The sequence below is a fragment of the Heloderma suspectum genome, chromosome 1, assembly GCF_057233095.1.
Source record: "Heloderma suspectum isolate Gila_16-S chromosome 1, 16-S_ref, whole genome shotgun sequence".
NCBI classification, from domain to species: domain Eukaryota; kingdom Metazoa; phylum Chordata; class Lepidosauria; order Squamata; family Helodermatidae; genus Heloderma; species Heloderma suspectum.
In genome coordinates, this window is record NC_139458.1 from 6618667 (window position 1) to 6642043 (window position 23377).

A 23377-nucleotide genomic window follows, 5' to 3' on the forward strand; every position below is an offset into this window, starting at 1 on the left:
AACATCCTACAACCCTATGCCTGTTGAGGCAGAAAAACGTCCTACCGCCCTATGCATGTTGAAGCAGAAAACATCCTACAACCCTATACCTGTTGAGGCAGAAAACATCCTACAACCCTATGCCTGTTGAGGCAGAAATACGTCCTACATCCCTATGCATGTTTAGACAGAAAAACATCCCACAGCCCTATGCATGTTGAGGGAGAAAACATCCTACAACCCTATACCTGTTGAGGCAGAAAACATCCTACAACCCTATGCCTGTTGAGACAGAAAAACGTCCCACAGCCCTATGCCTGTTGAGACAGAAAAATGTCCTACCTCCCTCTGCATGTTTAGACAGAAAACATCCTACCACCCTATGCCTGTTGAGGCAGAAAAACGTCCTACCGCCCTATGCATGTTTAGACAGAACATCCTACCACCCCATGTATGTTGAGAAAGAAAAACGTCCCACAGCCCTATGCCTGTTTAGACAGAAAACATCCTACAACCCTATGCCTGTTGAGACAGAAAAACGTCCTACCTCCCTATGCATGTTTAGACAGAAAACATCCTACCACCCTATGCCTGTTGAGACAGAAAAATGTCCTACATCCCTATGCCTGTTGAGGCAGAAAAACGTCCTACCGCCCTATGCATTTTGAGACAGAACATCCTACAGCCCTACGCCTGTTGAGGCAGAAAAACGTCCCACAGCCCTATGCATGTTGAGACACAAAAACGTCCTACAACCCTACGCCTCTTGAGGCAGAAAAACGTCCTACCTCCCTCTGCATGTTTAGACAGAAAACATCCTACAACCCTATGCCTGTTGAGGCAGAAAAACGTCCCACAGCCCTGTGCATGTTGAGGCAGAAAACATCCTACAACCCTATGCCTGTTGAGGCAGAAAAACGTCCTACCGCCCTATGCATGTTGAGGCAGAAAACATCCTACAACCCTATACCTGTTGAGGCAGAAAACATCCTACAACCCTATGCCTGTTGAGGCAGAAAAACGTCCTACCGCCCTATGCATGTTTAGACAGAAAAACATCCCACAGCCCTATGCATGTTGAGGCAGAAAACATCCAGAACCCTATACCTGTTGAGGCAGAAAACATCCTACAACCCTATGCCTGTTGAGACAGAAAAACGTCCCACAGCCCTATGTATGTTGAGGCAGAAAACATCCTACAACCCTATGCCTGTTGAGGCAGAAAAACGTCCTACATCCCTATGCATGTTTAGACAGAACATCCTACAACCCTACGTCTGTTGAGGCAGAAAAACGTCCCACAGCCCTGTGCATGTTGAGGCAGAAAACATCCTACAACCCTATGCCTGTTGAGGCAGAAAAACGTCCCACAGCCCTGTGCATGTTGAGGCAGAAAACATCCTACAACCCTATGCATGTTGAGGCAGAAAACCGTCCCACAGCCCTATGCCTGTTGAGGCAGAAAACATCCTACAACCCTATGCCTGTTGAGACAGAAAAACGTCCCACAGCCCTATGTATGTTGAGGCAGAAAACATCCTACAACCCTATGCCTGTTGAGGCAGAAAAACGTCCTACCTCCCTATGCATGTTTAGACAGAACATCCTACAACCCTACGCCTGTTGAGGCAGAAAAACGTCCCACAGCCCTGTGCATGTTGAGGCAGAAAACATCCTACAACCCTATGCCTGTTGAGGCAGAAAAACGTCCTACCTCTCTATGCATGTTTAGACAGAACATCCTACAACCCTATGCCTGTTGAGGCAGAAAAACGTCCCACAGCCCTATGCCTGTTTAGACAGAAAACATCCTACCTCCCTCTGCATGTTGAGACAGAAAAACGTCCTACCTCCCTCTGCATGTTTAGACAGAAAACATCCTACAACCCTATGCCTGTTGAGGCAGAAAAACGTCCTACCGCCCTATGACTGTTGAGGCAGAAAACATCCTACAACCCTATGCCTGTTGAGGCAGAAAAACGTCCTACCGCCCTATGCATGTTTAGACAGAACATCCTACCACCATATGCATGTTGAGAAAGAAAAACGTCCCACAGCCCTATGCCTGTTTAGACAGAAAACATCCTACAACCCTATGCCTGTTGAGACAGAAAAACGTCCTACCTCCCTATGCATGTTTAGACAGAAAACATCCTACCACCCTATGCCTGTTGAGACAGAAAAATGTCCTACATCCCTATGCCTGTTGAGGCAGAAAAACGTCCTACCGCCCTATGCATTTTGAGACAGAACATCCTACAGCCCTACGCCTGTTGAGGCAGAAAAATGTCCCACAGCCCTATGCATGTTGAGACACAAAAACGTCCTACAACCCTACGCCTGTTGAGGCAGAAAAACGTCCTACCTCCCTCTGCATGTTTAGACAGAAAACATCCTACAACCCTATGCCTGTTGAGGCAGAAAAACGTCCCACAGCCCTATGCCTGTTGAGACAGAAAACATCCTACAACCCTATGCCTGTTGAGGCAGAAAAACGTCCCACAGCCCTGTGCATGTTGAGGCAGAAAACATCCTACAACCCTATGCCTGTTGAGGCAGAAAAATGTCCCACAGCCCTGTGCATGTTAAGGCAGAAAACATCCTACAACCCTATACCTGTTGAGGCAGAAAACATCCTACAACCCTATGCCTGTTGAGGCAGAAAAACGTCCTACATCCCTATGCATGTTTAGACAGAAAAACATCCCACAGCCCTATGCATGTTGAGGGAGAAAACATCCTACAACCCTATACCTGTTGAGGCAGAAAACATCCTACAACCCTATGCCTGTTGAGACAGAAAAACGTCCCACAGCCCTATGCCTGTTGAGACAGAAAAACGTCCCACAGCCCTATGCCTGTTGAGGCAGAAAAACGTCCCACAGCCCTATGCCTGTTGAGACAGAAAAACGTCCTACCTCCCTATGCATGTTTAGACAGAAAACATCCTACAACCCTATGCCTGTTGAGACAGAAAAATGTCCTACATCCCTATGCACGTTTAGACAGAAAAACATCCCACATCCCTATGCCTGTTGAGGCAGAAAACATCCTACAACCCTATGCCTGTTGAGACAGAAAAACGTCCTACGTCCCTCTGCATGTTTAGACAGAAAACATCCTACAACCCTATGCCTGTTGAGGCAGAAAAACGTCCTACCGCCCTATGACTGTTGAGGCAGAAAACATCCTACAACCCTATGCCTGTTGAGGCAGAAAAACGTCCTACCACCCTATGCCTGTTGAGACAGAAAACATCCTACAACCCTATGCCTGTTGAGGCAGAAAAACGTCCCACAGCCCTGTGCATGTTGAGGCAGAAAACATCCTACAACCCTATGCCTGTTGAGGCAGAAAAACGTCCCACAGCCCTGTGCATGTTGAGGCAGAAAACATCCTACAACCCTATACCTGTTGAGGCAGAAAACATCCTACAACCCTATGCCTGTTGAGGCAGAAAAACGTCCTACCGCCCTATGCATGTTGAGGCAGAAAACATCCTACAACTCTATACCTGTTGAGGCAGAAAACATCCTACAACCCTATGCCTGTTGAGGCAGAAATACGTCCCACAGCCCTATGCATGTTTAGACAGAAAAACATCCCACAGCCCTATGCATGTTGAGGGAGAAAACATCCTACAACCCTATACCTGTTGAGGCAGAAAACATCCTACAACCCTATGCCTGTTGAGACAGAAAAACGTCCCACAGCCCTATGCCTGTTGAGACAGAAAAACGTCCTACGTCCCTATGCATGTTTAGACAGAAAACATCCTACCACCCTATGCCTGTTGAGACAGAAAAATGTCCTACCTCCCTCTGCATGTTTAGACAGAAAACATCCTACAACCCTATGCCTGTTGAGGCAGAAAAACGTCCTACCGCCCTATGCATGTTTAGACAGAAAAACATCCCACAGCCCTATGCATGTTGAGACAGAAAACATCTTACAACCCGATGCATGTTGAGGCAGAAAACCGTCCCACAGCCCTATGCCTGTTGAGGCAGAAAACATCCTACAACCCTATGCCTGTTGAGGCAGAAAAACGTCCTACCGCCCTATGCATGTTTAGACAGAAAAACATCCCACAGCCCTATGCATGTTGAGACAGAAAACATCTTACAACCCGATGCATGTTGAGGCAGAAAACCGTCCCACAGCCCTATGCCTGTTGAGGCAGAAAACATCCTACAACCCTATGCCTGTTGAGGCAGAAAAACGTCCTACCGCCCTATGCATGTTGAGGCAGAAAACATCCTACAACCCTATACCTTTTGAGGCAGAAAACATCCTACAACCCTATGCCTGTTGAGGCAGAAAAATGTCCTACATCCCTATGCATGTTTAGACAGAAAAACATCCCACAGCCCTATGCATCTTGAGACAGAAAACATCTTACAACCCGACGCATGTTGAGGCAGAAAACCGTCCCACAGCCCTATGCCTGTTGAGGCAGAAAACATCCTATAACCCTATGCCTGTTGAGGCAGAAAAACGTCCCACAGCCCTGTGCATGTTGAGGCAGAAAACATCCTACAACCCTATGCCTGTTGAGGCAGAAAAACGTCCCACAGCCCTATGCCTGTTGAGACAGAAAACATCCTACAACCCTATGCCTGTTTAGACAGAAAAACGTCCCACAGCCCTATGCATGTTGAGGCAGAAAACATCCTACAACCCTATGCCTGTTGAGGCAGAAAAACGTCCTACCTCCCTATGCATGTTTAGACAGAACATCCTACAACCCTATGCCTGTTGAGGCAGAAAAACGTCCCACAGCCCTGTGCATGTTGAGGCAGAAAACATCCTTCAACCCTATACCTGTTGAGGCAGAAAAACTTCCTATCTCCCTATGCAAATTTAGACAGAACATCGTACAACCCTATTCCTGTTGAGGCAGAAAAACGTCCCACAGCCCTATGCCTGTTGAGACAGAAAAACGTCCTACATCCCTATGCATGTTTAGACAGAAAACATCCTACAACCCTATGCCTGTTGAGGCAGAAAACCGTCCCACAGCCCTATGCCTGTTGAGGCAGAAAACATCCTACAACCCTATGCCTATTGAGGCAGAAAAACGTCCTACCTCCCTCTGCATGTTTAGACAGAAAACATCCTACAACCCTATGCCTGTTGAGGCAGAAAAACGTCCTACCGCCCTATGACTGTTGAGGCAGAAAACATCCTACAACCCTATGCCTGTTGAGGCAGAAAAACATCCTACCGCCCTATGCCTGTTGAGGCAGAAAAACGTCCTACATCCCTATGCATGTTTAGACAGAAAACATCCTACAACCCTATGCCTGTTGAGACAGAAAACATCCTACAACCCTATGCATGTTTAGACAGAAAAACGTCCCACAGCCCTATGCATGTTGAGACAGAAAACATCCTACAACCGTATGCCTGTTTAGATAGAAAAATGTCCTACAGCCCTATGCATGTTTAGACAGAGAACATCCTACAACCCTATGCCTGTTGAGCCAGAAAAATGTCCCACAGCCCTATGCGGGTTGAGACAGAAGGAAAAGCCCCACAGCTCTCAGCAACCTCTGCCTGGGGAATGCTGAGAACTGCAGGGCGTTTTTCTGGCTCGAGATGAGCAGGACTGCGCCCTTGCAATATTGCAGAAACACGAATGTGGAGCTTCACTCAGATGCACACCAAAGGCCCGGGCATTGCACCCTCCTTCAGATCCATACCGACAGGAGCCCAGGGGCGACGTTGGCTCATGGGCTCAGGGTGGAGAAGACGGCCTGTGCTGTTTTCATCCGCTTGCCTAGACCACGTTGCCGCTGCTGGATGGACACGGGCGAAATCAATAGCATCTCGCGCGTCGGCCTGCTCCATTTGTAACCTGGCCTTCGTTGCATGGCTCCACCACGCTGGTGTAGGGAACCTGGTGCCCTCCAGATGGTTTGGACGACCTGACCGTTGGCCACGGTGACTGGGACTGATGGGAGCTGAAGTCCAAAAGATCTGGAGGGCACCAAGTTGGGGAAGGCTGTTTGGGGCTTTAATTCCCATATGCCCCAACCAAGGGTCAGGGATTATGGGGAGTTGTAGTCCAAAGCATCTGGAGGGCCTTTGAGGCAGACAAGCTTGGGAGTCATTTCAACGTCTCTTGATGGCTGTTAGCCATCGTAGCTAAATGGGTACCAGATGCTGAGGACAAACCACAGAGAACAGTCACTGCATGCCCTGCTCTTCTCCTGGAGGTTTCTGGTTGGCCACTGGTGGAAACAAAATGCAGGACTAGATCTGCAGGAAAAGCCCTTTTGAGGGAATCATTACCTGCACAGGGCTTCCTCCTGTGCTGTCCCCAAATGATGGAATGCACCCGCTCAAGAATTACGATTCACCCCCATGCTCTTGGCGTTTAGAAAGGGTGTAAGACCCATCTTTTCAATTCAGCCATTTAAAATGCGTAGTTTTTAATGTTTGAATATTTTTACCGTTTTTAATGTTCATAGAATCATAGCATCATAGAATAGTAGGGTAGGGTTCATGTTTTTATTGTTGCAGGATTTTATTGTTTTAAATTATTGTGCACTGCTTTGATGGCTTTCTAGCAGACAAGGCAGTATATAAATTAATAACAATAACAATAACAATAACAATAACAATAATAATAATAGATGGAGCTTTGGATAGATCCAACAGTGCAGTTCTTAGGAGTTGCTGATGGAATCCACCCATGGGGTGCATGTCTTTTACAGCTCAACACTCCAGCAAAATCTTTGAGCAAAACTGCACTTAGAGCTTCAGTGGGCAGTGTCCAGAGGGCTGCATCCCACTCCCACCAAAATTGTGAGCGTCGCTGATATTGCTGCTAGTTTGGCTATTGCAGCAGCAAAAAACGCTGACTGTGCAAAGACCAGATTTTTGCGAGGGGATCAGAATCACACTCCTGCCATGGCAGCAAATTTGGCAGTGGTGTCAGGAAAGGTTCCTCCTGTGCAAGCACCGAGTCATTGCTGACTCCTAGAGGGACGCCGCTTTCGCTGGCGTTTTCATGGCAGACTATAGCGGGGTGGTTTGCCATTGCCTTCCCCAGTCGTGACTACCTTCCCCCCAGCAAGCTGGGTACTCATTTTACTGACCTCGGAAGGATGGAGGGCTGAGTCGACCTGAGCCTCAGGTCGACCTGGGACCCAGCGACATGGGACCCCGCTTGCGCTGGGATCGAACTCAGGTCTTGGGGAGAGTTTCGGTTGCAATACTGCCGTCTACCACTCTGCGCCACACGAGGCTTTTTCAGTGGTGTCAGAGGGCCCTCCAAAGGGCCACTGGGGCTGTAAACGGCCTGCAGGCTGTGGGTTGCCCACCTCTCCCTTGAAGTACCACCTGTAGGTACAGGCTGAACACTTGTGGGGCTCACGGACCACGTGGATTGTGTTTTCCTTTTGTGAAGGAAGAATCTGGGTGGGAATTGCTCTAGCATGCTGGTCCATGCTGCCATATTCTGGCTGATGAGCAAATGGAGGTGAAAGGCCGCTCTCCGGTGGCAGCAAGCAGCTGGGCGCGGTGGCTCCTGCCTGTAATCCCAGCTCCTCGGGAGGCCAAGGCTGGAGGACCCCTCGAGCTTGGGGGGTTCGAGGCTTCCGGGGGCTGTGCTGAGTGGGTGTCCCTGCTGAGGTCAGCATCAGTATGGGCGTCCCTGGGGAACTGGCGGCCCCCAGGTTGCCTAAGGAGGGGTGAACTGGCCCAGGCTGGAGACAGAGCAGGCCAAAGCCCCTGTGCCGATCCGTGGCGGGACAGCACCTGTGAGCAGCCCCTGCAGTCTGGCCTGAGCAAGAGAGTGGGACCCAGGCTCCCTTTTTCACACCTTCAGGGCAGCCTTCCCCAACCAGGTGCCCTCCAGATGTGAGGGCTTCAGCTCCCATCACCCCAGCCAGCCATGGCTGGGAAAGGCTGTTTTAGGCTGTCTCTGAGCATGTTGCAACTGTGGCTTTCTCTCGTCACGAGCGGCAACCTATCCCTGCCCTTTGTACAATACACTATCTGGACAATGGCTTCCAGGCTGACTTGAGCACAAGTCCCCCATTTTGGAAATGAATCGCCCCCCACACTCACAGGGCCTTTCCACACTGGGGTGCTTTAGCACTGCCTCAGGCCTTTGCTGTTCCACGATCCGCTTAGAAGCAGAATTCAAAGAGAGATCCCACCTGGCACTAAATATAGCACTCTATTCCCCGTAACAATCCGGCAGCATTCAGCCCCATAGGTACAGGTTTACTCACAATTAAGTCCCATTACGGTTGAACAGGACTTACTCCCTAGAACGTGTGTTTAGAATTGTAGCCTTTCCTCAGCCAAGTGCTTCCTGATTAGTGTGGGACAGAATACAATAGGGTGGACGTCTGCCAGTAATTTTTCTTCATATCTCAGGATTGACAAGAGACCAGTTCATATGGCAACCTGAACTTTGCCAACTCAGATCAATTGGCAGTTTCCAGAGGGCAGCCCTGTTAGTTTGTTGCAGCAAGAACAACATAGAGTCTTGTGGCACCTTAAGGGAGGACACATTTATTCTGGCATAAGCTTTTGTGGACTGTAACCCAGTGTCATCCACAAACTTGGGCCACTTCACTGCACAGTCACCAAGTTGTCCTACCCGTTCCCCTTTGGGATGACCTGGAATATCAGCACAATCTTCCTTAAGCTTTGCTGCCGCAGGCGCAAGCCTGAGAAATCAGTGCCCAAACTCCTATGTCTTACAGTGGAGCAGGAGCGTGGCCAAGGATGCCTGCTAAATGGGTGGTTAGGCTGTAGCCTTAATGTCAGCAACAGACCGTAAATAAAGACCCTACATCAGGAGTCGGCAAGTCACAGCCCCCGAGCCACATTTCCTGCAGCCCATGGCGGCTCTACTGAGCCTTCCCTGCCTGAGTGGTGAGGAAGCCGTCCCCTCCTGAGCCGCCAGCAAAGAACACTTTGGAAACCTGGATCTGCGCGTGCAAAAGCCTTCCCTGCCAGGGCAGAAGAAGGTGCTCCCCTGCAGGCCCTAGGAAGGGAGAAAGAGCACTTTGAAAATGTGGATCTGGCTGGATCCATACACTCAGACTGCATCCTTGTGTGTGTGTGTTATCATGATGTTGTATGATGTTGTTGTTTGTATTCTTTGTGAATTGTTGTGAACTGCCCAGAGAGCTGTTGGTATTGCGTAGTATAGAAATTAAGAAAGAAAGAAAGAAAGAAAGAAAGAAAGAAAGAAAGAAAGAAAGAAAGAAAATGTCCCGCCGCTTGAGGCAGGAACACCCATGCTGCCGCTGCCCCCCCCCCCCCGCCAACGAGCGATCGGGCGGGCCGTCTCTCTGGAGAGCCACCCTGGCCTGAATGCTGCGCGTTGAGCAGGCCTTCCCCAAAGCGAGGGGCATTGTGAGCTGGCCCTGGAGCCTGCCTCTACAGTCGTTGTCTCGGTTTGCCCTGAGGATCCCTGCCACTTCCTCGCAGACAGGTCCCACGTGTCCCCACCAGGGCCGGGAGGCACCGGCCGAGGGCCCACGCCCAGCAGGGCCCCACCGACAAGAGCCCCCTGCCCACGTTCCTCTTCCCCCTGCAGCCTGCCGCTCACTCTGGCCTGGGCAACGGCAGTGGTGAGGAGGGGGAGCAGCAGGAGCCCGGCCCCTGGCTCCCTGGCGCTCTGCCTGCCGAGTGCACTAGGGGGCAGCGACGGGACAGGAGGAGCCAGAGCAGCGGGTGGCCCTGGCGCTGAGAGGGGGGCTCGTGGGGAGGGGGCCCAGTGCGGGCAGCTTCCCAAGGGCCCCCCAAAAGCTGGAGCCTGCACCGATCCCTACTACGTGTCCAACGATGCTGCGCGTTAAGTGGGTTGCTGAACTTAACTGAGAAATCGTAACAGTGAGAGCAGTCCTTAGGAGAACACACACATTTGTTTTCTTTTGTGTAAGCTGCTTATTTCTCTGACTTACTTAACTGAATAATTTAATAAAAAGCACTGGCCTTAGAAGCCTGGGGTTGACCAGTATTTGCCTTGCCGCAGGATTGGACTTACTCATTTGCCTGGCCATTTGTCCGTACTCCAAGCTTTTGAGGAGAGATGAGAGGAAAAGTACAGACTGGGCCCTTTTGCCTGAACAGGACAGAGGGGTTGCTAAAAGTACTTCCCTGCTCTCAGATGCAGGGATTGGAGGCTGGTGGACTGGCTCTGACTGAAACCCGGAGCAGATTCGTCGCCCCACTGGCATCAGAGCGACCAGCCTCCACTGGATGCAGGGCTAAAGTACATGTGACGTTAACCATGCAGCGTGCAGCTCATCCTCACTATTTTGTTTACTTAAATGTCAGTGCGCATGGCCCTGATCTGGATCAGGATCACTGCGTGTGGGTAGGAGAGGTTTAAACCTTTCCACTCCACTCTGCACACCCCACCCCCATTGTCACCACCACCACAGGGACTAAAAATAAAAAAGAGGTGGACTCCTTTGGCACCAGCAGAGCTTGTTTCTCTTTGTTTAGTCTCCATGGTGGTGGCGGGGTGTGTGAATTTTGCGGGGACAAAATGTCCCAAAGCACAGCAGGATTGAATTGGGGGACCCTCTAAAGCAAGGAGGCTGCACAGGGGAGGAGAGAGATGGGAAGTCCCATTGCATGAGCAGAAGTCCACTGGATTTAAACCAGTTTTGCTTGTCACTGGATTTAATCTGGTGTTTCCATTTTTGAATATAGTCCACTCTATCGGCTCCTCCTGCTACTCGTTTCCAGTCTCTGCAATGTTTTAAGGCTCCAGGACAGGATGTAGGCCATGCTGGGGCGGGCACAGGGGGGGAGCTTTTGCACAAACACAGCACAGCCGGGTCTCTAAGGGAAGTGATGATCGCTGGAAAGGAATAATGTAAAGCTTGAGCCAACGTGAGATAGCTGTAACGCAGGGTTTCTGATCACTGAATAGGGGTTTATTCTTTTATATATCTTCTATTTCTGGGCCACTTAACCAAGTTTGTCATCCTCAGAGCCTTAGCAAGCAGGAGTGCGAAAGATGTTGCAGAAAATCTGATGGACGTTTTGGCAGCATTTGGAGCTGCCAGTATTTGCAGTGTGGCCGTGGCCATGAGTTTGCCAACCAGTTGGTGGAGGAATCCATGATAATGTGGCATGGCTTGAAAATAGTTCATGGCAAGACTCACCACAAGCCATAGAGAGGGTGAACCAAAACACTGAAAATACGTTGACCTCTTGGTTGCAAACAAATTCAACTAAACATGGACAGAAGGGCTGAAATTGATGTGGTTCATGAAGAACTGTGTTTACCAATAAGGGATCAAACAGAACACCTCACCCCCCCCCCCCCGAGGCTGTGTTTGGATCAAAGGCCAGAATCTGGCCTTGGCAGAGTCCCTTTCTCCCTGCACAGAGGAAGGAAAAATAGGCGTGGGGGAGATCTTGATGATGTCAGAAGAGGGGAGGGGCTTTAGGGGCAGGCCCCATTCCTGGCATCATCTGGCCTGCCAGATTGGTCAACGGGGGGAATCTGGCCCCTGGCCCCTCAAAAGTTCCACATCCCTGACCTAGATTCACACACTAGTGCACAGCTGAATGAAATGATGGACCCTGGACAGAAAACAAGCAATGGGAGTAAAATGAGACTCCCTCTCCTAAAACGGGGAATTAGCAACAATACAGGTTGTTGTTGTTGTTCAGTCGTGTCCGACTCTTCGTGACCCCATGGACCATAGCACGCCAGGCCTTCCTGTCCTGCGCTCTCTCCCGGAGCATGCTCAAGTTCATACTCATTGCATCAGTGATGCTATCTAGCCATCTCATCCTCTGCCGTCCCCTTCTCCTTTTGCCTTCAGTCTTTCCCAGCATCAGGGTCTTTTCCAGGGAGTTTTCTCTTCGCATTAGGTGGCCAAAATATTTGAGCTTCAGCTTCAGTATCTGTCCTTCCAGTGAGCACTCAGGGTTGATTTCCTTTAGGATGGACTGATTTGACCTCCTTGCAGTCCAGGGGACTCGTAAGAGTCTTCTCCAGCACAGGAGCCCATGGTAATTTTTATTTAAAATATTTCTATACCACCCTTCATCCAAGTGAATTTAAGGGCAGTATACAACTGGTATAAATAAAAAACTATTCTTACCAAATACAAATACAATAAAATGGCAACACTGAAAACCATTCACAAAATGAGAGGCAGCAATGAAAACTATAAGGCAGTCTGAGACATGTTAGCGCTTTAAAATGCCCAGGCAAACTAAAATGTTGTAACCTGCCACCAAAAAGTTTGTAATGTCAACACCAGCCATACCCCTTTCGGGGAGGGCATTCCAAAGCTTGGAATAATCGAGTGTTAAATGTTTTAGAGACAAAGATACAAATGAAAAGAATGGCAGGAAAGAGTAAGGGTGCAATCCTATGCATGTTTAGACAGAAAAAAAGCCATGCTGGCTGGGGCATGCTGGGCGTTTTGGAACTTTTTTTCTGTCTAAACATGCATAGGATCACACCCTAAGTGGGCTTGGGGGAGGAAGGGGTTGGTGAAGGGGTGCTAACAGCTCTGGGGGAGAAGGGTGAAGAACTACCCATGAACCACAAAGAACCATCTTGAGAGAACCACTGGGGTAGACCTCGATAGCCTGGTGAAGTGAGGGAGGGCTCCCCCTAGAACAAACAGAACAAAAGGAGCGCTAGTTTAGGGTCAGCCTTCCCATGGGTGCTAGGCGCAACCCCATGTGCAACAGGCTTTGCTAGGCACTTGCGCGATTCGGGGCTCAGACTCGTAGGACACAAACCTGCATATGCAAATTCATATCTCTATATACACATTTAGAAATAATTTCCGGGATTTATTTAAAGTTCGCAGGACTCAAAGCCAGTCTAATAATTTCTCATCCAAATCATCTCAAATAAAATAGAATTCTTCCGTTAATCTGCACCCTGATCCATATCATCCCAAACTAATGGAAAAGGTTTTTTTCCCTTAAGGTAAATTACCGTGTGGGAAAGATTTTCTTAAGGGCGGGGGAGTGCTACAGCACGGGGGAAGGGGAGAGTTAACCCTTCTCTCCCCCACTGCAATCCCCCTTGAAAATTAGCAATTAAGCCGAGAAAAAAATTGTTCCATTGGCACCAACAGATCCTCAGGGCTCTGGGAAATAGATTCTCCTGTTTACTGATGCTAATGAATGTGGAGTAGTTTACCCTTGGGAGCAGTGCTTTATATATGGCACTTTCCCCTGACCAGCCTCTGGATGGACTGACTACAGAGGTGCACTAAGGAGAGTCTGCATGCCGCAGGAGCTAGGGATAGAGAAAGGCCTTGGCGTCTGTCTGGCATTCTTGCGCCCTTTTGTTTTTGAGGGCAAGGCACTCCTCCTGCCAAAAGAGCAGAGCCAGCATACATCACTGCTCTCTTCCTTTGTCCTGCCCACACGCGTGGGCCAAAGCGAAAGGCACAAGTTAGGGCCTATTCAAGTTTCATCGTCCCTGAGCTATCATCCACGGCAGAGTCTGACGATTTAATTGATTGAATGACTGATTAATAGCCCACCTTTCCACCCAAAAATGGTGCTAATGGTGGCTAACAATAAAATCCAGATTAAAACCAAAATCGGAATGATGCCCTCTGCGTCACGCCAATGGCTCACCAAGCCCACCGTCTCCAACCCTAACTGGCAGCAGCGACCCAGAGGCAGAGGCTCCGGTCTCTCCCACCCTTAGGAGACTCTTGTAGCAGGAAACAGTAGGGACATGACCTGGGGCTGAGGCATGCAAAGCACGTGTTCTGTTGCTGAAGGACACGGCCTCCCCTTTTGTATTCCAAAGTACCAGCTTAAGCAAAGGAGTTACTACAAACAGGGAACCGTAGTAATTTGCTCCATCTATCCTTTAGCGCCTTGGGCATTTGAAGTTTTGTCACCTCTTTGGGGAGAAGCTTACCACGCCTCTGCCGAGCTGGATCCTCTCTGGCACCCCCCACCCCCACCCCCCTCCTGCCCCTCAGAGTCCTTGTGCTAGCACAGCTGATTACAAATGATTTGGGACTGGACTACTTGTCATCTGCCCAGCAACTGTGGCACAGCAGTTCACACTCCTTGTGTGGGGTGGGTGGGGGAACGCAAGTGCAACTACTGCCCTCCTCCACTGCAATGCTACAATGTCACTGGGAGGATCAGATTGTTAAAAGTCCATATATTACGGTAATGCAAAATATAAAAGCCTCTGACTTAGATAAATCACACTGCATCAGGTGGCTATGGCAACATGATTAAAAATAAATTTAAAAAATGAAGCTACCCTACAGTTAGGCAAACTGCCAAGAAATCTGGGAGTCCAGAACTCGTTGTGGCCATTTGTAGGTTTAGACTGAAACACCCTTTTGAGACTGCAGTCAGGGCCATCCATTTTGTGTGACACTGTGTGTGTGTTCGTGTGTGCGCACATGAAGTTCAGATTCCTGAGAATCTTAGTCTTCATTTGGGGAGAAATAAATAAAAAGATCAGGTCTCTAGAAATGCTTGAAGAAATCTGCAGGCTTAATGAAGTCTCTATGTATGAAGGGGAGCTGTGTCATGATGTTCATTGTGAGTTGTAACAATCGTACAAATGCATGCTGCTGCTGTACGCAAGACATATACCTGAGATCCTCGCAAATGAACCAGAAACTTCCTGCATGCAAGGTAACTGCTTTACCACCAAGCAACAGCCTGCCCCACCCCAATCTGGAAATTAATCATTCCCCTCCCTCAACAGTTGACATGGTGGCTGAAGGACAGGGATGGGCAACATGTGGCCCTCCAGATGTTGTTGAACTGCAATTCCCATCAGCCCCACTGTCGGCTATGCTACATAGGACTGATGGGAGTTGCACTTCAACAACATCTGGAGGGCCGAAAGTTGCCTGCCCCTGCTGTAAGAACTACAGGGGCCAGACCTATAATACTAGAACCCGGGGTCATCCCATGAAGTGGAATGGTGGGAGATTCAGGACAGATACAAGAGCAATTCTGGATAGAGAAAAGGAAGCCCTTCTTCACACAGCGCAGAGATAACTATGGAATTCGCTACCACAAGATGCAGTGATGGCCACCAGCTTATATGGCTTTAAAAGGGGATTGGACAAATTCACGGGAGAGTAAGGCTATCAGTGGCTATTAGATATGCTACCTTCTGTATCGGAGGCAGTTGCTGGGGAATATGACGAGTGGGAGGCTGCTATTGCACTCATGTCCTTTCTGTGAGCTTTCCTTAGGCAGCTGGTTGGCCACTGTGTGAACAGAATGCTGGACTAGATGGACCCTGGGTCTGATCCAGCAGGGCTCTTCTGAGGTTCTCACCCAAGAGACCTGTGCTATGCTTCCCTTTGTGGTAGGGAGCCAGTGCAAAGGCCCCCAAGACATCAGCAATGGACAGACAATCCAGGGAAGGCCGGGCGCTCTGCCTTTGCACTGGGGAGACGGAGAGGTCTACGCAAAGTGATTCGATGTGCGGCGAGAATCAGAGGGGCTGCCTCTGGTCCTGCCATGCCACCATCACACCACTCTTCAGCCAGCCAGGCAGTAGAACAGGGAGTGCATAGTATGGATTATGTGCCTACGAGAACAGAATGGAGGTTTCCTTGAGGCAGAGAATGAACAGCCCTGAGCACAGCCGCCGTCACCAACATTCACAAGACATCGTTCAACAGAGGACGCTTCCACATTCCTGGAAAGTGCATGAGATGTGCGGAGACGGGCGGGCGTGGCTTTGCTAAGACCCGAGCTGAGCTGTGGCCCCCAGAGTCGGCGAGGTCAAGTTCTTGACTATCCTGCCCAGGTTGGCGATCTTTTCCTCGAGCAAGTAGTTCTTCTTCTCTACCGTTTTCTGCCTCTGCTCTGTCATTTCCAGAGCTTTCAGCAGCTGGGCATTCTCGACATAAAGGTCTTTAACCATTTCGTCGGCCTTTGTGTTCTTTGCAAGCTGAAACGGAGGGAGACGGAAATGTGGGTTTGCTCCACACGAGAGTACAAAGGACGACCCTTCCTGCCGGCCCTTTCGCTGGCTTGCTCCATGGGAACAAGACTGGATTCTGTGACTTCTCACCCCAAGGAGCCTTGACTCATAAAGCCACCAAACATCAGCAATCGGGAGGAATCGGGTGGTCGGGAGTGGCCCCATGAGCCAAGGGGCGCTGTGGCAGGGGTGCAGAACTGCAGGCCTGAGCGCCCCACCCAGCTCACCCAGGTTCTCCTGATGGCCCCACTCCCTTTCCCTGGCCCCACCCCTTTCCCTTGATCACCAATGGTTTGGCTTTTGTGCAGTTTTTCCCGCATTCTAAAAGATTGAAAGGCCTCTCCTAAGGCTTAGTTATTGGCAGGAAGAGATTTGAATTAAACTATGCTAGTATTTTTGGAATTTTAGCCCCACCCACCACGGGAATGCGGCCCCCCAGAGCTCCTCCAAAATGATTTCGGCCCTTGGGCGGAAAGAGGCATGACACCGCTGCTCTACAGCAGCCTGCCCCGACCTGGTGACCCCCAGACGTGTTGGACTACAGCTCCCATCAACCCCAGCCAACATGGCCATTGCTTTTCTTATTTTTCTATCCTGCCCTTCCTCCATCGAGTTCAGAGCTCCCAAACCCTGCGGTGAAAATCTTGGACGCCCTCCCCCAATGTGGTGCCTTCCAGATGTTGTGGGCTACAAATGCCATCATCCCCAATGAGTGGCCATGATGGCTGGGGATGATGGGAGTTGTAGTCCAACCTATTTGGAGGGCGCCCCACTGCAGACGGCTGATCTAATTTGTCTAATGCTTGGCAGCTGTAAAGTCCATTGCTGGCAGGACATTTGAAGCTTGTCTACAAAAATTGCTCTTTACTTCATGACCATAAACTCCTTGGAGGCAGGAACCTGCCATGGAGTCTGGGTACTTTTAGGAGAAGAACAGGATATAAATAAATTAGTAACAACAATATATTCTTCATTTCCCTCCCCAGACCAGGATCACCTAGGTTTTTAATGCAAGGGCATCATCTTTATAATTAATTGCAGCTACTAGCGGTTCAGCACAATGAAAATAAAAAAGCTTGGGGGCAATTTGCCCGGCCCCAAAAAGCTGCACAGTGCAATTCAAGATGTGCAGCCCACTGTCCCTGGTAATGCTGGAGAGGATGACAAGGATGTCTGAGAAATTCATTTCAGTTCATTTTTGACCAGAATTTACCCAATTCTCGTCTCCCAGAACTGAACCTGGACCCAAACACAATCTGTAGTTGAAGTCCATACATTTCTCAGCTTGTGATGCATGGAACAACAACTAAAGTTAAAACAATGCGTACATTTGAAAAATGCCATTTAAAAATGCACACATTTGAAAAATCCACACAAACATGTTTTAATCAATGAGAAAAGAATGCATACATTTCAAAAAAGTGCACAACTGATGTGTGCCTTTGGAATAATGTGTACAAAAATGCACACAAATGTTTGTGCGAAAAGAATAAAACAGCTTGTAATCTGATACGGACATGAGTTAGAACAAGCTTCAAGGTGGAATTTGGAGAAACCTGACAATCTCAAGTTGTGCTGATCTGCACATTGCTAGAGGGGGCACGACTCTCAGATTGTACACAGCTGCACACGCTTTGACACAGCATTGCAAGGATTCCTTAGGTGCAACTTTTGGGTCACAGCACTTGCAGATGCAGACCAGCCCTGCGCACTTCTTGTCCACATGTCCATAGCTACTGAGAAGACTCACCTGTTCTTTCAGCTGATTGACTTTGTCTTGGAGAAGCCGTTTCACAAGCCTCAGCTGCTGTTCAACATCCATCATACGCTTCTCCATGGCCTTTAGCAGCTGCTCATGTCCACCCTGAAAAGGAGCATTAGCATATTGAATGAAGACTAAAACTCCCAAAGTGCCTGGTGATTCACTGGCTCCTTGCAACATGAGGTTTCACAGGCAAAAGCCAACTTTGCCACATGAAGGAAATGGCCTGAGAAAGTCATGGGTTGTGAGGCTGGTGGAATTCAGGGACAACTTCTGAAAGAGAAGCAAAGCTCAGGAATCTGTGCACACATAAACACATGGGTCTTTTGTGCAAACAGGGTTCCCCATTCATTTCAACAGAGGGACATAATCCATGCACACAAAGGAATCTGCATGTATTGGAAGCAGGGAGGGAAGATGGCTTCCTTTTACTGAATGGGGGAAGCTCTTACATATAGGAAGTTCCACTCTTTTGGTGTGGCCATTCTTCACAGGGTTGTTTGGACACATCACGGACCATCACTTCCTGGGACACTCCACTTTCCCATGGATGACAGAATTGTCTTGGGAATCTGATACAGTGGAATGCTGAAACCAAGCAGGCTTTAGACCCAGTACTTAAGAAGAGCTCCACTGGATCAGAACAACAACAAAAAAACACGTGCCCAGCATTCTGCTTCCTATCTATGGTGAACCGGGTGCTTTGGGGAAATCCACAACCCTCCCCTGCTGTCTCCCCTCCACCTTCAGGTATAGTATTCAGAGGCAGAGTGCTTATATGCATTTGTTGTTGTTCAGTCGTTCAGTCGTGTCCGACTCTTCGTGACCCCATGGACCATAGCACGCCAGGCCTTCCTGTCCTGCGCTCTCTCCCGGAGCGTGCTCAAGTTCATATTCATTGCATCCGTGATGCTATCTAGCTATCTCATCCTCTGCCGTCCCCTTCTCCTTTTGCCTTCAGTCTTTCCCAGCATCAGGGTCTTTTCCAGGGAGTTTTCTCTTCGCATTAGGTGGCCAAAATACTGGAGCTTCAGCTTCATTATCTGTCCTTCCAATGAGCACTCAGGGTTGATTTCCTTTAGGATGGACTGATTTGACCTCCTTGCAGTCCAGGGGACTCGTAAGAGTCTTCTCCAGCACCACAGTTCAAAAGCATCAATTCTTCGGCGCTCAGCCTTCCTTATAGTCCAGCTCTCACAGCCATACATTACTACTGGGAAAACCATAGCTTTGATTAGACGGACCTTTGTTGGCAAGGTGATGTCTCTGCTTCTTACTATGCTGTCTAGGTTGGCCATAGCTTTCCTCCCAAGGAGCAAGCGTCTTTTAATTTCATGGCTACAGTCACCGTCTGCGGTGATCTTGGAGCCCAAGAAAGTAAAATCTGTCACTGCTTCCATTTCTTCCCCTTCTATATGCCAGGAAGTGATGGGGCCAGATGCCATGATCTTAGTTTTTTTAATGTTGAGTTTCAAACCAGCTTTTGCACTCTCCTCTTTCACCCTCAACAAGAGGCTCTTGAGATCCTCTTCGCTTTCTGCCATTAGGGTGGTATCGTCTGCATATCGGAGGTTGTTGATAATTCTCCCAGCAATCTTAATTCCGACCTCTGATTCATCCAACCCGGCATTTCTCATGATGTACTCTGCATATAAGTTAAATAAGCAGGGTGACAATATGCAGCCTTGTCGTACTCCTTTCCCAATTTTGAACCAATCGGTTGTTCCATGTCTGGTTCTGACTGTTGCTTCTTGACCCTCGTACAGGTTTCTCAGGAGACAGGTAAGGTGGTCTGGTACTCCCATCACTTTCAGAATTTGCCACAGTTTGTTGTGATCCACACAATCAAAGGCTTTAGCGTAGTCAATGAAGCAGAAATAGACGTTTTTCTGGAATTCTCTTGCTTTCTCCATGATGCAGCGAATGTTGGCGATTTGATCTCTAGTTCCTCTGCCTCTTCGAAACCCAGCTTGTACTTCCGGTAGTTCTTGGTTCGCATAGCGAACTGCTGAAGCCTAGCTTGTAGGATTTTGAGCATCACCTTGCTGGCATGTGAAATGAGCGCAATTGTGCGGTAGTTTGAACACTCTTTGGCATTGCCCTTCTTTGGAATTGGAATGTAAACTGACATTTTCCAGTCTTGTGGCCACTGTTGAGTGTTCCAGATTTGTTGGCATATTGAATGCAGCACTTTAACAGCATCATCTTTTAGGATTTTAAATAGCTCGGCTGGAATACTGTCATCTCCGCTAGCTTTGTTGTTACTAATGCTTCCTAAGGCCCACTTGACTTCACTCTCGAGGATGTCCGGCTCAAGTTCAGTGACCGCACTATCATGGCTATCAGGGACATTCAGATCTTTCCTGTATAGTTCTTCTGTGTATTCTTGCCACCTCTTCTTAATCTCATCTGCTTCTGTTAGGTCCCTGCCTTCTTTGTCCTTTATCATGCCCGTCTTTGCACAAAACGTTCCCTTGAGATCTCCAATTTTCTTGAAGAGATCTCTAGTCTTTCCCATTCTGTTGTTTTCCTCGATTTCTTTGCATTGTTCATTTAAGAAGGCCTTCTTGTCTCTCCTTGCTCTTCTCTGGAACTCTCCATTCAGTTGGGTATATCTTCCCCTTTCTCCCTTGCTTTTCGCTTCCCTTCTTTCATGAGCTACTTGTAAAGCCTCATCAGACAGCCACTTTGCTTTCTTGCATTTCTTTTTCTTTGGGATGGATTTCGTTGCTGCCTCCTGAACAATGTTACGGACCTCCATCCATAGTTCCTCAGGCACTCTGTCTATCAGGTCTAATCCCTGAAATCTATTCCTCACCTCCACTGTATATTCATCAGGGATATGATTTAGGTCATACCTGAACGGTTTAGTGGTTTTCCCGACGTTCTTCAATTTAAGCCGAAATTTTGCAACAAGAAGCTCATGATCTGAGCCACAGTCAGCTCCAGGTCTTGTTTTTACTGACTGTATGGAGCTTCTCCATCTTTGGCTGCAAAGGACATAATCCATCTGATTTCGATATTGACCATCTGGTGACGTCCATGTGTAGAGTCGCCTCTTGTGCTGTTGGAAAAGAGTGTTTGCTATGATCAGCATGTTCTCTTGGCAAAACTCTATTAGCTTTTGTCCTGCTTCATTTTGTACACCAAGGCCATGCCTGCCTGTTATCCCCGTGATTTCTTGACTTCCTACTTTAGCATTCCAATCCCCTATGATGAAGAGGACATCTTTTTTTGGTGTTAGTTCTAGAAGGTGTTGTAGGTCTTCATAGAACCGATCAACCTCAGCTTCTTCGGCCTCAGTGGTTGGGGCATAGACTTGAATTACTGTGATGTTGAATGGTTTGCCTTGGATTCGTACTGAGATCATTCTATCATTTTTAAGATTGTACCCCAGTACTGCTTTTCCCACCCTTTTGTTGACTATGAGTGCTACTCCATTTCTTCTAAGGGATTCTTGCCCACAATAGTAGATATGATGGTCACCTGAATTAAATTCGCCCATCCCTGTCCATTTTAGTTCACTGATTCCCAAGATGTCGATGTTCAATCTTGCCATCTCATGTTTGACCACCTCCAGCTTACCTTGATTCATTGATCTGACATTCCAGGTTCCTAAACAATATTGTTCTTTACAGCATCGGATTTTCTTTTCACCACCAGACACATCCACAGCTGAGTGTCCTTTCGGGTTTGGCCCAGCCGCTTCACTCTTTCTGGCGCTACTTGGAAATACCCTCTGCTCTTCCCCAGTACCATATTGGACACCTTCCGACCTGAGGAGCTCATCTTCCGGCGTCATCTCTTTTAGCCTTGTGATACGTTCCATGGGGTTTTCTTGGCAAGAATGCTGGAGTGGGTTGCCATTTCCTTCTCCAGTGGACCACATTTTGTCAGAACTCTCCGCTATGACCTGTCCGTCTTGGGTGGCCCTGCACGGCATAGCTTATGGCTTCACTGAGTTACGCAAGCCCCTTCGCCACAACAAGGCAGTGATCCATGAAGGGGGCTTATATGCATGGAGGATCCATATTTATTTTCAACTCGGAGAAGTTGAAAGATCTTGGGGAAATAAGGCAGGGGAAGGATCAGCTCCCCCTCAGCTGTGCATGCACAGCTGTGGGAAGCTCAACCGTCCCCTGCCTTATTTCCCCCCACTCAGTCCCTTTTGGATTCTTTTCCAGGAGAAGCATTGCTCTGTAATTTTGTTCTTCTGCAGGTGTGCAGCCTAACAGCATAAAAAGTGCTATGCTGATTCAGACCAAAGGCTTGTCTAGCCAACCCTCAGTGAGACATGAGCGAAAGAGCACCCTCCGATTCATGTTCCCTTGCAACTGGAATAGGGAGCCGTAACGCCTCTGATGTGGGATATACGTAGCCATCCTGACTAGCAGCTACTGATATCCACATCCTCCATGAATCTATCTAATCTCCTCTTAAAGCCAGCCCAAGTTGGTGGCTGGCACTACATCTTGTATTAGCAAATTTCATAGATTAACTCTGTGCTGTGTGACGAAGGGCTTCCTTTTATCTGCCCTGAATCTCCCACCTCCATTCAGCTTCATGGGATGACCCAGTGTTCTAGTATTATGAGAGGGAGAAAAGCTTCTCCCTATCCACCTTCACCACGCCATGCATAATCTTGTACACCTCTACCCTGTTCTCCATACTCCCAGCTTTTCTAAACTAAAATGTCCCAAATTTTGTCACCTTTCCATCCCCTTGATCATTTTCGTTGCCCTTTTCTGCAGCTTTTCTACCTCTACAATATTTTTTGAGATGCTATGACCAGAACCGTTCAGAGCATTCCAAGTGTGGTCACCCCACAGATTTGCACAAAGGCTTTCCCCCTATGAGGGAAGGTTACAGCAGCTGGGATTGTTTAGCTTGGAAAAAAGGATGGTATGGGGAGACATGATAGAGATGTACAAAATTATGCATCGTGTGGAGAATATGGAGAGAAGACATTTTTCTCCCACTCTCATGATACTAGAAACCAGTGGGGTCATCCCATGAAGCTGATTGGTGGGAGATTCAAGACAGATCAAAGGGAGGACTTCTTCACACAGCGCAGAGTTAAACTATGGAATTCACTACCACAAGATATAGTGATGGCCACCAACTTAGATGGCTGTAAAGGGGGGTTGGACAAATTCCCGGAGAAGGCTATCAATGGCTACTAGTCCTGATGGCTATGCGCTACCTCCAGTACCTGAGGTAGTATGGCTATGTACACCAGTTGCAGGGAAACATGGGAGGGAGGGTGCCATTACATCGATGCCCTGCTTGTGGGTTCCTGGTTGACAGCTGGTTGGCCGCTGTGTGAACAGAATGCTGGACCAGATGGACCCTTGGTCTGAGCCAGCAGGGCTCTTCTGGACTGAGCCAGCATGGTTCTTATCATAGAATCATAGATAGTAGGGTTGGAAGGGGCCTACAAGGCCATCGAGTCCAACCCCCTGCTCAATGCAGGAATCCAAGTCAGAGCATCCCTGACAGATGGCTGTCCAGCCTCGTCTTGAATGCCTCCAGCGTGAGAGAGCCCACCACCTCCCTAGGCCATTAGTTCCAGTGTCGTATTGCTCTGACAGTCAGGAAGTTTTTCCTGATGTTCAGCCGGAATCTGGCTTCCTGTCACTTGAGCCCATTATTCTGTGTCTGGCACTCTGGGATGATCGAGAAGA

General features: G+C 48.7%; 1 protein-coding gene and 1 non-coding gene across 2 annotated transcripts in view; one reads left to right on the forward strand and one right to left on the reverse strand.

Annotated features, from left to right (window-relative positions):
• Positions 1-7499: 7499 nt before the first annotated feature.
• LOC146356848 (signal recognition particle RNA) lies at positions 7500-7800 on the forward strand. Its single transcript, XR_014787048.1, has one exon.
• A 4177-nt stretch (positions 7801-11977) lies between these two features.
• Positions 11978-23377, reverse strand: part of NIN (ninein) — a 146276-nt gene continuing 134876 nt past the window's right edge. Inside the window, exons 30-32 of the mRNA XM_084834469.1 lie at positions 17682-17795; positions 12448-15898; positions 11978-12353 (exon numbers count right to left, since the gene is read on the reverse strand). Of these exons, the coding sequence (XP_084690595.1) occupies positions 15689-15898; positions 17682-17795 (324 nt within the window). The 3' untranslated portion in view covers positions 11978-12353; positions 12448-15688. The remainder of the gene's footprint in view (positions 12354-12447; positions 15899-17681; positions 17796-23377) is intronic.